Raw genomic sequence first — 15,379 nt, forward strand, 5'->3', positions numbered from 1 at the left:
GATAAACACTCAATAGCCAAGTAGGCCTATTTTCTGGAAAATGGGTGTGGCCCAACTTTTAGTGACATCATTATTACATCATAAAATTTTCATAAATCATTGTATTGCGTTAAGACAAGAAGGTATTTCCTGAAAAAAAAAAAGACTCTGAAGGTCTATACTTTAGATATAAGTAGTATTTTTGGAACCCTCCAAAAGGCCTCAGCTACCATCCTTTCGTGCAAATTGAATTGATTAGTTCCTATTTATGAAATTCATTTAATTGACTTGTTAGTAGTAAAATGGACTGTTAAGAATCGTTAAAAAATTGACAACTTTATGCTTTTTTTTTTTTTTTACAATTTGTAACGTTGCATTTAATCAAAGAGGTTAAAAAGAATTTTTTCAAAGCGAGTTCCCCCTCTGACCGAATAGAACAGTCCAAAACAACATGGCTGCGCCCATGGACCACGAAGCACCACATGAGTCTGGAACGCCGATGGATATTAGCGGTGTAACCATCGTTCAAGATCCCGTTAAGGTTCTCATTTACGTCTTACAAATATGGGGAACATGTTGGATTGGAATGATTGACAACTCGATTTTATGTAGGAGTCTTGAGTTGGTGGGGGTGGGAGGGGGGCGATGTGTGTGTGGCTTCTGCTTCTTGATTTGCAAATAGTTGTGGTTCAACGTTCAAATTGCAGATGTGCATGCAGGACAAAATTATAGTTGTGAAATACTTATATAAAATGTGGGGTTGAAGTTGCAGGACGTCCGAATTATAGAAATATTGCTGGTGAAGTGATGAAGGAGGTCTTGAAATTAAAACAAGTTAAATCATAATAAAAAAAAAATATTTGTTTTTATTTACTTTCAGGGAAAGTGCCTGCATGCCACAAGATCTTTCAAGCAGGGAGAGATCATTTTCAGGGAGAAACCTGTAGTATCCTGCCAGTTTTTATGGAATGCAATGTATAAATACACTGGTACGTACAAAGTATATTTGTATTTATTTTATTTGCACAGTTATAAATCTAAAAAGTAAACAAATATTTTGTTTCCATCCAAATTAAAATATTGATTTTTGGCAAATTTGGGTGTATAGAACTAGTAATTTGCATGAGCCTACAACAGATTTGATTTCAATTATTCTCTTATTCAGTGTTACCTGCACCAGTGCAGTTGCAATCTTGAATTGTTTATGTACTTATCTTGGTGTGAGTTGTTGGTCAACTTTGTATGAACCCTGCAGCATGTGACCACTGCATGCGCTCCATGGAGACAGCAGAAGCCATGAGCAGACGACTGGCCAACAGTCCCAGTCTGGTGCTGCCCTTCCCACAATGCTGTGCCATTAAACAAGAGGAGCACGTCACATGTCCTCACTGTCAGGTGATCGTACTTGTCAAGTCAGGCTTCACACTCACACCAATATCAACGTTTTTGTTTTTACTTGCCTTGAATGAATGAGTGGTTCTTATTCAGTCAAAGAAATCCGTCAATTGTACTGCTATCTCTCTGCCTCTATCTGTCAGTATCTGCGTGACACTGTCACAGGTTGCAGAAAAGTCAATCTTTCAGTAGTTACTTAATAGAGAAATGAGATAACAGAGTTACTTATCAACATGTTTCTCAATCCCCAGGTTGCATACTGTACTGAAAGTTGTAGACAGGAGGCCTGGAATAAGTACCACAGGGTTCTGTGTCTGGGACCTTCTGTTCATGACTCTGAGCATCCTCTCAACAAACTAGCAGAAACCTGGAGGTACTGACAACCTGTCTTCAACAGAGATGTGTTATTTTTTTTTACATTATACATTATTGGATTTATGGTCATGTACTTACTTGGACACAGTATGTGTATAGGGCTTTTGATGCAAAAGATATAATTAAGTGTGTCTAATTTGAAAAAAAGACAGTGACAGAAGTTAAATTTTGCCATTATGGTAGTGAGATAGTGTGAAAGGACTTGTGCTCATGAGGTATGTCTACTTTCAGATAATCATTATTGTTAGCCTGGAATCCATCTGTGAATGCTCTGTCTCCGCTCCATTCCTCCGCTCTGCCTTCACAGGATTCCAGGCTACATTATTATGTAGATATAAAAGTTCCTATTTCCATGCAGAAACATACACTACCCTCCGGAAACTGCCAGTATCATGATGATTGCCAGAATGATAGCCATGGTCAAACAGGTATTGTATTTACTTAAGTTAGAATCCTTACAGTTTATCTAGTAATGTTTCATAACACTACATTATTGTGCTTTTGCATGTTCATAAGAGACAGTTATAACTACATATACTGGGTACTAGTAATCCAAAATTTGAATGCACTCCCAAAGTACTGCTATATTGATATGTCCTCAAATCATTTGGAGAGGGTAAACATTTTGAGACTTCAATAGTTGAATTTGAAGGACTGACGACTAATTTTACATCTTCTGACCACACCAAGGCAGCCGACAAGGACAACCTTCTCCGAACCTTTGCTGGTTTCTGTCAGGCCACCACTAACCAGGAGGAACACATGTCACACAAGCTGTTAGGAGCAGAATTCCAGGTATGCTGTTGTTTTATCGCTAACTTTCTTCATTCAACTTTAGGAAAAATTACAGAAAAAATATACCACTAAACCATTTGAATGCTGGGTATTCAAAATATGTTTATGTCATCAGTAAAAAGCCTCTATTGCACTTGCATTGTATTTTTTTCTCGGTGAATTCTTAGGACCAGCTGGAACTACTCCGAGGACTCATGGGGGAGGCACTGTATGAGGAAAATTTGGATCAGGTGAGTTGAAATTGAAAATTCTGGAATTACAAAAAATGGATACTGGGAGCATCATGCACTGGGCATCGTTAAATAAAACATCAAATCACAACTTGATATCCACACTTATTTCCTCTCTGGTGGTCCTTTCCAGTACCGGTATACCCAGTGCCTTATCCAGTACCCAGTGCCGTATCCAGTACACATTGTCCAGTACCAGTTCAAAAATAGCACGACCATATTCTTTGATCGTTTAATACCAGGTTGCTCAATATAATCCCTGCATGATCAAGTAAAACTGCAAGGGGGAGCAATAGCACATGCTTGATGAAGCCACTCTGGCTACATGTGCTACTCTCCAAGCTAAGCAGATCATATGGGTGGCAAGGCAGTATCCACTGGCCAGAGGAGTGTCCTTTAGCCACTGGCAGATCATGGTGGCAAGGCAGTATCTATTGGTCAGAGGAGTGTCCAGGGAAGTGTCCATTGGACACTCCCCTGACCTGGATACTGCCTTGCCACCGTATGATCTGCTTAGAGATTAGCATGTACAATGTAGTACAGCTGAGGTATATATAGCATGCATATGTATGTTCTGGTGTGTCACTTCAATAGAGAATGAATATTCATCCTGCCCAAAATTAATTGGTCTGCAACGATGTTGATATTTTGTTTGATGCAATAACCTGACTGTAGTCATGCACATGTATTCATTTAGTGTTCACATTTCAAGGTACATGTATTGGAGTCTAACATTTGTGGCACAACAATGATTTTTAGATGTATGCACATGGGAGTGTATGGTCATTCAATTGATAACAGCAATTAGTGACATAGGCACTGCTAGTTACAGGATGGTAGACTGAAAATCTGGATGTTTTGAACCCTGACAAGCCCAGATGTTTGGGAAAGACACTTTCTCATCTGACGTATGTGCAAATGAGTGGGTGTACATAGCTTTTTGGTTTGGGATGTTCTTTGGATATATAATTCAGAAGATCCCATATTTTAAGAGAGCCACACCTCAAGCATGTTATACATTAAGAAGACATTTCAGTGTGGGCAAATGAAAAAAAAACATGGCTACAGCTCAAATTGGGTATACTTTGGGGAATGAATCCATCAAATCTCCCAAGAGTCAGTTAGTCCTCACTCTCTCTGCATTTGATATTTCTGACTATAGAAGATGACTGTGCTGTTCATTATTCTGTTCATTTCACCTTTGTATAACCTTGAGTGGCCTTCAGACCATGTTAATAGTAACTTTGGTGCTTTGTGTGTGTCATCAAGTGGCAAACACAAGCACCTAGTTGAAAATCATACATAGGTGAAGCGTGAAATGCCAAAGCTACATGTAAAAGATCAATAATAACTGGATATCTCTGGAACATTCATGTAATGGCAAGTCATATCAAATTTTGCTGTAATATATATAATAAACTGGTGTTTTAGGAGTTCATTTATAATGATGTTGAGCATTTTTTTCTCATCATCATGTGATCCATATTATTGAGCATGTATTCTGTTAGCTGATGTCAGTTTTAGAAGATGTAACTTTAACCTACAATCTTAAATTTTGGGGTTGAAATTTGTTTTCTGCAGCTTGTAGCTGGATGTTTTTCATGTTACATGCCAACGTACATGTGCATGTACGCACACAATCATGAACTACATGTATGCTCATCCCAATTTTGAAGTTGTATATTATGGATTTGTTGACTCTCTAATATCAGCTTTGCTGCCTTGAGAGTCAGTGTAATGTCTTGTTGCATTTTTCAATAAATAAATAAATATTATGGATTTGTCACATTTAATTACGTGTGTACGTATAATATAATATAGTATGTAATGTACACATACACAGGGATGCCTCTTATTCAAACCAACTGGACCCAGGTGCCATTTGCATGATTCTGTCCCTTGGGGGACCCAATTATCGCTTTAATTACTGCTCCAGAATAAAAAACATGCTTATAATCTACTCATGTTCTGAAGGGGTTTGTTCATTTTGTCCTGAACTAATAGAAGACGAATGATGTCACTTTTTGATTGTACATGTATGTCTCAAATACATGTATGTTAATGAAAATGATTGAAATGCAAGAAAGAGTGCACAGTATTCAACATAATATATATTTATAGAATTGCAATGAAAACCAATAGTATATTGAAAACAATCTATTTCTATATGAGTATACATGTATGATGAATTATGTGCACCTGTTGCTTATTTGTATCCCCATGTACCATTCTGAAATATGGCATTTTGAAAGATGTGTGTACATTAGTCTTGTACAGACTGCAGAGCCGTAAAGTTTATATTGTTACATGTACATGTATACAGTCATTTTATGCATTACTTCTCTCATCTAATGACTCTCACAAGAAAAATCTTTGGACATACATTTGTAAAACTAACAATCAGCAATTTCTGTGTCCACAGTGGTTCACTCCAGATGGCTTCAGGTCAATTTTTGCAATGATTGGAAGGAATGGACAAGGAATTGGGACAAGGTGAGAGCTGGATTCATTTGTGGCTCACTAACCAACTGTTCTGGTGTTGTGTTACCATCAGGGAAGGAATTTATATCCTTATATATGAAGCTGATACCAGTTACGGTTTAACCAAACGTATCTACCAGCAAGGAGCTTAGCAAGGAGCTGAAAATCTAGCTTTTAAGCTCCTTGCTATATATACCTAGTAGGAGGTCTCAACCTATATGTTTACATTTTACATATATTAATTACCTATAGGTGCATGTATGTGACCCTATACTTACTAATAGTTAAATCTATCCTTCGGAATATATACCATTTTCACAGTGCCATTGCCTTGTTCAATAAAAATTGATGCTGGGGGTCATAAGGGACAGCTCAGAAAAAGCAGTAATGTATACGTAGTAGACTGATTGTATGCTATCTCAACAAGCTTTAGCCTGCTTTTTCAATGTAATGTATCATTTCAGTAATTGGCTAAATGTGTGTAGCTGTTCTGTGCCCGTTGGCAAGGTTACTGCCAACTCAGTATTCATACCAAAAAAAACTTTTACAATTGATCACATTAATATTCATGTCCATCAGATCTGTTCATTTGGTGGCCTTTATCCACACCACCCCACTTGTTGACTGCTACTAGGGATCAGTGTTAAGGGAGAACATTCCAGTTTACATCCATTGGGTTCTCCATTTCAGGCTACACACTATCAAATCAAGCAAACAGAGATGGTTCGGCCACAGAGTAATTTTGAAGCAAATATGTGGCTATAGGAAAGTTATGCTGCTTGTAAAACACCTGAGTTTCTTTTCTGTGTACTGTACACAGTTTATTCACATAGACATTTTGCTGTGAAAAATAATGAAGCTGCATTATGTGGGATAAATGCCCATGTCTAATATTTCAGTCTGAGACAGAAATAACCGACATAGTCAGAATTTCTCATCAAGATGTTAACCATTATATAAGCTATAAGTATATTGAATGCTGCCTTCTCCAATAATTATTGTCACTCTGCTTGCAGAGCATTTCAATGGTCAATCTGGTGCCATTTAGGCCTGGCATATAAAAATTGTACATGTAAGTGACTTATTGATGTCAGTTTGCAGCAGGATACCAGAAACATTTGTGTGGCTGTCCTTGGGGAGTAATGATGGTTTTCATGCCATGTACCCTTTTGTCATCATCAGTAGTTTGATTATACTGCTACCACAATATGTTTCAAATTGATAGCAAGATGACAACACAGCTAACCTTTCCCATCAATGGATATCCAGGGAGAAGTTACCAGGGTAATTATATGATGGAAATCTGTATATATTACACGTATAATTTATTATGATATTTCGCATTTTTAGCATGTGAAAGCCCTTGGCCAACCACTGAGATATATTACTGCGCAGTACTGACAACATTTAGGATTTAGGAAAAAATTTGCTGTCTAACATTTACTACATATTCACAAAAATTATTCTCGAATTTACTGTCACAGTGATATTTCAGTAAAAAATCAATTAATGTGGAGAAAATGATCATAAACTTTTTAGGAAATGATCACAGTAAAATTGCTCCGTAAATGTTCTTTAAATGGTCAGTAAATGGCAGTAAATGATTAATAGTGAATGAATGATTACAGTCATCACAGATAATAATTTTTGGTCATAAAATACTATTAGCATTTAAGCACTTCAGCAGAAGCACATGGAGGACTGAATGCCGGGGCCCCACGCTCCTCAGAGCATGCAAACAATAGTGAGCAGAGAGGTGTCATAAACAGTGGCAAACTTACAAATTAGAGGAAGAACACAAATATCTGGTAATGACTGTCACAAACTACATCCATAGCTGATGCAGCTCAAACCAAGGTCCCCTATCATGTATCATGTATAAGGACAGTCATTACAAAACTACATGTCATATAGTGCTGGTACTGTAAAGGAGGGGGCCCTAAATTTGTCACTTTTTCCCAATTTTATATATATTTTAAGAGCCAAGAGATGTTTTGTTTAAGTTGAACAAGGCGCATGCGTTGTACCTTATTAATTGTTTACACCACTTACAGCATTAAGCATTGTCAACAGTGACGATCCATTTCTTGGTATACCAGTGATGATAAATGTTTGTTTCATTCACCTATCACCATCAAAAAGTTATTCTTCCCTCTCGAGATTTCTCTTGCAATGAGTTAGGAGTTGATTGACTGTATGCGACATCATGGTGCATATTATATTCAAGTGACCAATTCCAAACCTGGCAAAATGGCTTGATAAGAACATACCAGTCCTATACGTTTGATTTGAAAGGCTGTAAAAGCAAATACTAGTATGGCTAAGTCTTGCAATCACCTGTAGTCCTGATGATCAAGAACTGTTTGCTTCTCAAAGGTGTATTTTTGTGAAGTGTAGGTAAATTTCTGATGCATGAACCGGTCGATATGTTCATTGTGATGTTCTATATAGGTAATAGAGTAATTATCTATCATTATAATAAAATTTATAGGAGGAAGAAATAAACTTTTTGATGGTTCGTTAATCAGTGACAGCAGGAGAAGTGTGTATATTTGGGTCCGATGTTTATGTTTATTGACCTATACCATCTCCTGTTGAATACATGGTATGAACAGAAAATGTTGCACTTTGGTGTTATGTGGTTTTCATCATGAAATGGAAATATGTCCATTTATACATGGGTCATTTCCATATCGGGGTATATTCCTCAGGTAATCACTGAAACGTTTTTATTACTGAAGAAACTCAAGCTGACCTTTTTTTGTAAATCAGTGAGTCCAGAAAAAAGATAGTAGGAAGCAATTTCCTCCATATTCCGTGAGGCTATGGTATCTCTCTGGAGGACACTATCTCATAGCTGTTGTCCTTGGATATACAGACTTGAAAGCCACTGTATATTAGAGTGGTAAGTGATAACTTACAGAGAAGTATTAGCTTTTACACGCAAGTGCTTGGTTACTGGATGGCTCCTCTACACATGACTTGCCATCGTCATTGGCCATCCACTTCTAACTGAAGTGCCCTTAAAACATAGCCAACTTTGAAAGCTTGCACTTCATTTGCATCTACTTAGTTCATTGCTGATACTGCTGAACATTCAAGCAAAATCAATACATTGAAGTTTCTTTTCAGATATCTCATACTTTTTTTTACCAGTAATACAATGTATGTAGCTGTTTTGCACGAATAATTTTTTAGCTTTCTTATTTAAAACACCATAATTATAAACAAGCCATATGTGTATGGAGGTGAAGGGTGTATGTTGATTAGTAGCACTCATTTCCTTCCATCTATGTAGGCTATATGTAGAAGCAGCTTAATTTGAATTCTCTGCAGGTGTGTAGAGATCAGGCTGAAACAAATAATATATTGTCCAATTCAACATGCCCTAAATTGGCAAACGTATTGTTGTTAATGGTATTGTATGATATATGTACAAAATCTCATTGTTGCCCCCTGCAGGCAATTTACCCTTATGTTGGATATAGTGAACTGTATATTAATCAGATTCTACATTTGACTTGATCATGAGGTATGCAGGCAGACTTTGTCACATGATGTGCTAGTCTCATACCACCAATTTGGACATAGTATGCATGTACATGTAACATTACATGTACATATAATACTGTTTGTTTAACTTAGAACTTTGGTAGATTTGATAAATCTACTTTTTCTACGTTTTCATGTAAATTGAAATGTGTCAGTAAGTTCAAGAGAACTGTCAACAGATATGATGAGACTGCAATGTTCAGGGAAGTAGTGTCAGTGCATGTTTCAATTACATGTAACTTAAAGTTGATAAATAAATGGAGTGTGACTGTGTGTTGTTTTCTGTTCTCCAGTTCCCTGAGTGTGTATGTGCACAACTGTGATGCACTGGAGCTACCAACTCAGGACAGGGAAAAACTGGATACATTTATCGACCAGCTATACGTGGACATTGAGCAAGGTAGGGGCAGCTGTAAAAGAAGTTGGATCCCTCTTGTTTAACCTTCTCCCTGATAAGATAGCCTTTTGGCACCAACGTTTTATTGGTGACAGCATTAGCATTAGGCAGTAGAGAGAAAGTCAAAGTTTACCTGTGTCAGGTAGCTGCCTGAAATACAAACTCAGATCAGAATATGCCATACAATGTAGATTATCTCTCTCAGTTGCAAATGTGAGCTGTTGCATGTAGCTAGGATTGACCTACATGTGTATAGTAGGATGAACATCTTTCTGTTTCTGGTCTAGCATTAATGTGTTGATCCCACTACTTTTAAAAACAGCTGTGGCACCTTGTATAACTAACTTGTTACGCTGAACTCAAAGTAGAGACAGATTTGAGAGTATAGAGTACAGAGGGTATCAGTGGTTTTACCTAGTACTCAGTTTTATCCCTGATTCTGATCTCCTAGCTCTGTTACCAGTAAACCCCAGTCACAAACATTGTATGATGCACTATGATGAAGGGTTTTTCAAAATGATATGGCAGGTGCATGTGTCAATTAGATTTGAGAAAAAATGGGTGCAAATTAAAAGTTGAACTATTATAAAAATCCCATATATTTCTCAGTCCTATGACGTATACATGTGTACAATGTATCTTTGCAGATAAGGGGATTTATCATATGTATGTACTAGAAGTATATAATCTTGCAGCTAGTAGTATGGAAATCAATATAATTTTGATACACATGAACATATGAAGTAATCCTAATGATGCTATATTTTTTCAGAGTCAGGAACTTTCCTGAATTGTGAGGGATCTGGACTCTACAGTCTCCAGAGTTGTTGTGAGTATGATGTGTGTGACAAACTGTAACTGTGTACTCTCTTACATGTGTCTGTACCAGCATAACCCCAAATTTACCTTATAATGTAGTTCTTCTTTAGAAAAGTGGTTGATAGGAATATATTGCAGCGTGGGCGTTTCCTGCCTTAAATGTTGACACTGGTACTCAACTCAATACAATCCACCTCTGACTCATGTGACCCTAACATACTGAAAGTTTACGTATGTTTGGAAATGCCTGACAACTGAGCGCATATTGGACATTAGAAAATAGCCTGGGCCCCCACCCCCACTTCTGGCCTGGTATCCAGGTAACAGTGAATTACACAATCATACATGTAGCATTACATTATTTTTTCACAAGTTTCAGAAAAAGTCCACCATATATAGAGAATTTGCAGTACTGTGGACTGGACTTGAGATTTGGAGTTGTTGGAAAAACGTTTTGATTCCTTGTTGCCACCTGACTAACACTGGTCTAAGGGATAGAGCAGCAAGAGGTTGTATAACACAGGCTAGATGTGTGGATGATGCCTATGTCAAGGATGCAGAATCTGATGATCTAAGTGCCTCATTCTTTGATCAGTTTTCTTTGATCACATTACCATGAGCTCTGTTATGTCCTATATGGAGCTCTTTATAAAGATTTTACAAATCGTTGTTAACATAAAGACACCTTTGATGTTGTTGGATTTTACTAAGAAGACGTAGGGGATCATTACATTTGCACGTCACAAAGTTTTTCAGCTTTGAAGTGCTGAAATAACTGATTTCAAATGTAAATCTCGTTTCTTCTTTTCATTTTCAGCTTAGGGCAATCGAGTTGAGTTCATCATTCCTTTTTATTGTGTTGCTAGGTAACCACAGCTGTGAGCCGAGTGCTGAACCAGCATTTGATGAAGGCAATTATGTCCTCAGTATGAGAGCCCTCCGAGATATTACTGAGGGAGAGGTAAGTGCTACATGCTCTTACATAAGCCACGAAATTTAACAACTTGAAGCTAAGAATCAGTGTTGTAAATTTTCAAGTAAGGAAGCCGAAACTTACAATTGAACACATCTCACTCGATGTGTTACGTGGTACGCGTGCATCATATTGTCCTCGTAGAAACCTAATTTTCTCCAATACATTATCTGTCCGTTTATTGTATAAATGGATGAGTTACTGGAAAGCACATGTACTTACATGTGCTTGTCATAATTTTCCTCTTGCATGACATATACGTACTGTGGCACTGTAAACTAAGGTAAAACTGTGAAATGTGACTGATTGTGGGTGGTTTTTTTTTATAGAATCAATTTAATGATTACATAATTATCTTTTATCTTTAGGCACATGAAAAGGTGATGATTACTTAGGATCTCAGCCTTGCTAGTGATATTTAGTAATTTCCAGTAAGGCCACACCAATTTGATTTGTTGGTTCTAGGATTTTTCCTTAAAAAATAAGAAGTGACAGGGCGAAAAAAATAAAAACAGAGTTAGGCATCCTACTATAGCACCAAATGCAACGATAGGAGCCATGGAGTCAACACAAAAGGCTGGGTTGATATTTAAACAATGAAATTGACTTTTAATAAAACCATTGCATTGATAGATGGAAAAAATGCAAAAATGTAACAACTAGGAGAAAATGACTTTCCTCAACTGTTGGGGGTAAAATATGAGCATTTTTGAGTTGATTCAGAATTTTTTTTTGCGCAAATCATAAAAAACTGAAGAGGCGAATCTGAGAACCAACAAATTAAATTGGTGTGGCCTAACTTGTTGACAACACAAACCATTTTAGAATTTGCTCTAATTACCAATTGTGTGGTGATCATTAAGGCAAAAATAGGATCCAGGCGTTGGTGTATTATGTATGTGATGATATTAATAATACATTATGCACATTGCCAATCTGAATGAAGTAACTTGTTAGTTTGTTCACCTCCCTGAAGAAATGTATGAGAGTTGTCTAGGAATAATGTTGTGTTTGATGTTTTAAACATGACTACAGCCTTGAAGTTCACACTTCTAAAAACACTCTTCTGCTGGTTGTCAACACATCAAATGAATGAATGAAGACCTTTATTGTACACACATACCCACTGGGTTAAGTACAGGTCACAAAAAAGGATGGAATATACATAACGTTACATATATATATCGTCAAGTAGCTACAATCAAGTGAATTTGGTTTCTTCTCGTTTCTTAGTAATGGCAAAGATGTAAGAACAGATATGTTTCAATACAGAAGGTTTGTCTAAGCTCATTAGAAATATGAATTTATCTAGTGTACAGCTTAGATGTATAAAGAAGGGAAACATAGATTGTATCAGATTATAAAGATCTGCTCTCTCTTTGTGGTATAGTTTACATTCTGTTACAAAATGTTTCTCATCTTCGATTCTTCCCAGATCACAGTATCAAAACCCTGTAGGGTAGAGCAGCTTGTTGAATGTTGATTTTTATTCTACAGGAATTATTCATCTGTTATTTGGATGAGTGTGAGAGGACAAGGAGTAGGCACAGTAGACAAAAGTTGTTGAGGTGAGTCTCATGTCTTGCTATAAAATACAAATGCCAAAGGCCAAAGGAAATGAATCACTCAACATTGTCTATTGTGGAGTCTCATCTGTTATGAGTTATGACCATTGCACGTTAAAGAACCCAACACTTATTATATAGTTAAAAGTAGGGGGTGACCTAATTCGTAGTGGACATCACTGACTGATGCCTTCTCTCCTGCCACTGAATGACCAATGAGTCAATTTTTTCTTCACTCAAAGTTACAGATACGTCAGTTGGCATGTCTTGTACCAATGGGCTGTGAATAAAGCTATGTAACTGTGCCCCTTCAGTCAAAATGTTTTTAGACCTTGGGCTCTGGGCGATAAGGACTTGGAAAGTGCACTTAACACTTAAGCTACATTAAGGTGTTTCACATTTCCACTTTGACACCAAAAGCAGCTCATCTTTGAGAGCTTCTGTGTCATGAACCCTTTGACAGGATTTGCAGTAGATGGTCAACCCCTGTCTAACTTAAATTGCTGCATGCCAATGTTTTGATAATGCAAATGTTTCAATATCACTGATGTTTTATGATAAATGTTTTGAGTTGTGCTAAGGTTTCATGTAAAAATCAAATGTATGCCATGCATTTTAGCTAGCTATACAAACATTGCAAACAATGTCATATACATTATGGAAACTTTAACAAGAGATTTTAAATGTGTTTGTTTGTTTGTTTGTTTGAGCCTTTATTTCAACTCGATCTGTAACTGTGTTACATGCTCTAATCGGCCGCTATTTCGGCCGCTTTTCATAGAGGTCGAGCGTGGAGGAGTGTCAAGGGGTCATAACATAAATACTACTTGCTCATAAATGAAAACAAAGTACATTGTAATAATTTATATACACAAGGTAACTCACACAAAGTAAATAAATAAACAAAATGGCAATAACTAATAAATAACTCATAAGTCATTGTGTCCAAAGTCGTTCAGTCAAAGTCAGTTACGATACTAGCAGTCTTTTAAAGGTTCTAAGAGTAGGTGCTGCTCTAACATGCTGAGGAAGTGCGTTCCAAACAAGCGAGCCAGAGTAGGCTAGGGATCTCCGGTATATTTCTCTTAATGGCATCGGTATCGCAGGGAGATCAGTCGCGCTTTGTCTGGTGCTTCTGGTCGCTCTATCCCTACAGTATGTGAAAATCCGGCGCATGTACGGTTGTAGTTGGTTGTTCAGGGCCTTATGTAGTAGGAGGGCTTTGTGGGATTGTGGATTGACTTTACGTCCATCCAGCCCAGACGTCGGCGGACTTCGGCTGATGGAGTTAGATACGGGGCTCGTAGAATCAGCTTGCCAGCTCGGTTCTGCATCCTTTGCAATTTCCCCAACTCATGTTCGGGCGCAGTGTCCCAGACAGTGCAGGCGTATATAATATGTGTCAAAAATATAGTTTTGTACAAAGTTAACAGAGTAGATGTTGGAAGGAATGTGCGGACGTGCTTTAAAATGAGTGATCGCCTGAGTTTGCCCAAGACGGCATTTATTTGTTAAGGTTACAAGTCTGTTAGATTTTAAATGACCCAGGTATGACAACTTATAAAAATTACTCAGGAGAAACGGTAATGATTAGGATATACATGTAATTGCACTCTTGCAAGGGCCACAAAGGCTCATACATGTACATCAGATTCTGTTATTGTTTTGTTTTTTTGTCCCAGTGTACAATGTACATGTAGTTATTCCGGCATCATGTCCGACTTTCTTCACATTTACATGTACATGTACGTCGTGTAATAACTCCCGGATCCCTAGATTTGGTCCATTGTCCTTTGATCTACATTTGTGGACAGTATGGTTGCATAATTTCTCAACGACTCTCGGAAAATTAGACTGATAACCATCAATGGCAAAGCACAGTTGAGAATAATGCACTTACCTTATTTTACTTTCCAACACGGGTTGACTGATAATGTTTTCTCATTTTCAGGGAGAATTATCTCTTTTCCTGCAGATGTGAGAAGTGCATCGTGGAGGCAGAAGACCCTGATGTCACATCCAGTGAAGAGGAAGAAGATGAAGAAGATGGAGAGGGGGATGAAGAGTGACCATTTCTGGGCCATTCAAACTGGAAACATCAATTACTGGAGAGCACCGGAGTTTGTGCTGCAAATTGGGGCCGCACGATATCAAAAACTTGAATTGAGAAAGAATTCTAAAGCTGCAATTTAATTGTAGGACTAGAAGGCTTTCATTGCCTATACATTTTTGTAGCTAGCAGGTCTCCAATAAAAAGAAATCTTGTCAGAAATTTAGTATGGCATAATTTGGTATTTTTATGTGAATAGATACTATTTTATGGTATATGTGAAAAATTTATATGGAAACCTTAGGCCACACCAATTTAATTTGTTTCTTCTCGGATTTTTTCAGAAAAAATATGAAGCGACAGGGAAAAAAAAAGAGAATATTAATAACAATGCCTGAGTAACCCTAAAATGCACTCAACGTATGTCTATTGAATTTTAAATAGAAGCTGATTTATTTATTTATTAAGTTTTAAGTTTTTAAAAAGTTGAGAATTTGTTAAAAGAACAGGGAAAAAACTAAGAATCTTTTCACACGTGCCTGTAGTGATGGTAGTGTGACCTACTTGTATATGCTCACACAGTCTAAAATTACAACTGAGCTTTACACTTTTTATGCTACCAGTCAGGTCTTTGGCATAACAAGTATATTACAGTAGTGTAACCAAATGTGTTATGAGTGATTGTGCAAGATGATATCTGTTTGGGATTGGCCTCATTTTGTATATAGATCAGAAGAAGCTTTTTTACCCATCCATGGCTTGCCACAT

At 37.2% G+C, this 15,379-nt stretch overlaps 1 protein-coding gene across 2 annotated transcripts in view; it reads left to right on the top strand.

Moving 5' to 3' along the window:
• The first annotated feature begins 424 nt into the window (after positions 1-424).
• The window catches only part of LOC109462966 (SET and MYND domain-containing protein 5-like), a 16,576-nt gene continuing 1,621 nt past the window's right edge, over positions 425-15,379 (top strand). The window contains exons 1-13 of one of the 2 annotated variants that reach the window (XM_019759610.1): positions 425-520; positions 860-968; positions 1,235-1,374; positions 1,626-1,747; positions 2,108-2,177; positions 2,440-2,544; positions 2,712-2,774; positions 5,197-5,267; positions 9,101-9,207; positions 9,977-10,033; positions 10,890-10,984; positions 12,494-12,564; positions 14,513-14,681. In XM_019759610.1, coding sequence (XP_019615169.1) covers positions 431-520; positions 860-968; positions 1,235-1,374; positions 1,626-1,747; positions 2,108-2,177; positions 2,440-2,544; positions 2,712-2,774; positions 5,197-5,267; positions 9,101-9,207; positions 9,977-10,033; positions 10,890-10,984; positions 12,494-12,564; positions 14,513-14,630 — 1,218 coding nt within the window. In that variant the 5' untranslated portion in view covers positions 425-430 and the 3' untranslated portion in view covers positions 14,631-14,681. Of the gene's footprint in view, positions 521-859; positions 969-1,234; positions 1,375-1,625; positions 1,748-2,107; positions 2,178-2,439; positions 2,545-2,711; positions 2,775-5,196; positions 5,268-9,100; positions 9,208-9,976; positions 10,034-10,889; positions 10,985-12,493; positions 12,565-14,512; positions 14,682-15,379 lie in introns of those variants that run through there. The other variant, XM_019759611.1, reaches the window with a different exon arrangement.

The sequence above is a fragment of the Branchiostoma belcheri genome, unplaced genomic scaffold (genome assembly GCF_001625305.1).
Source record: "Branchiostoma belcheri isolate BF01 breed outbred unplaced genomic scaffold, Haploidv18h27 scaffold120, whole genome shotgun sequence".
Lineage (NCBI taxonomy): Eukaryota > Metazoa > Chordata > Leptocardii > Amphioxiformes > Branchiostomatidae > Branchiostoma > Branchiostoma belcheri.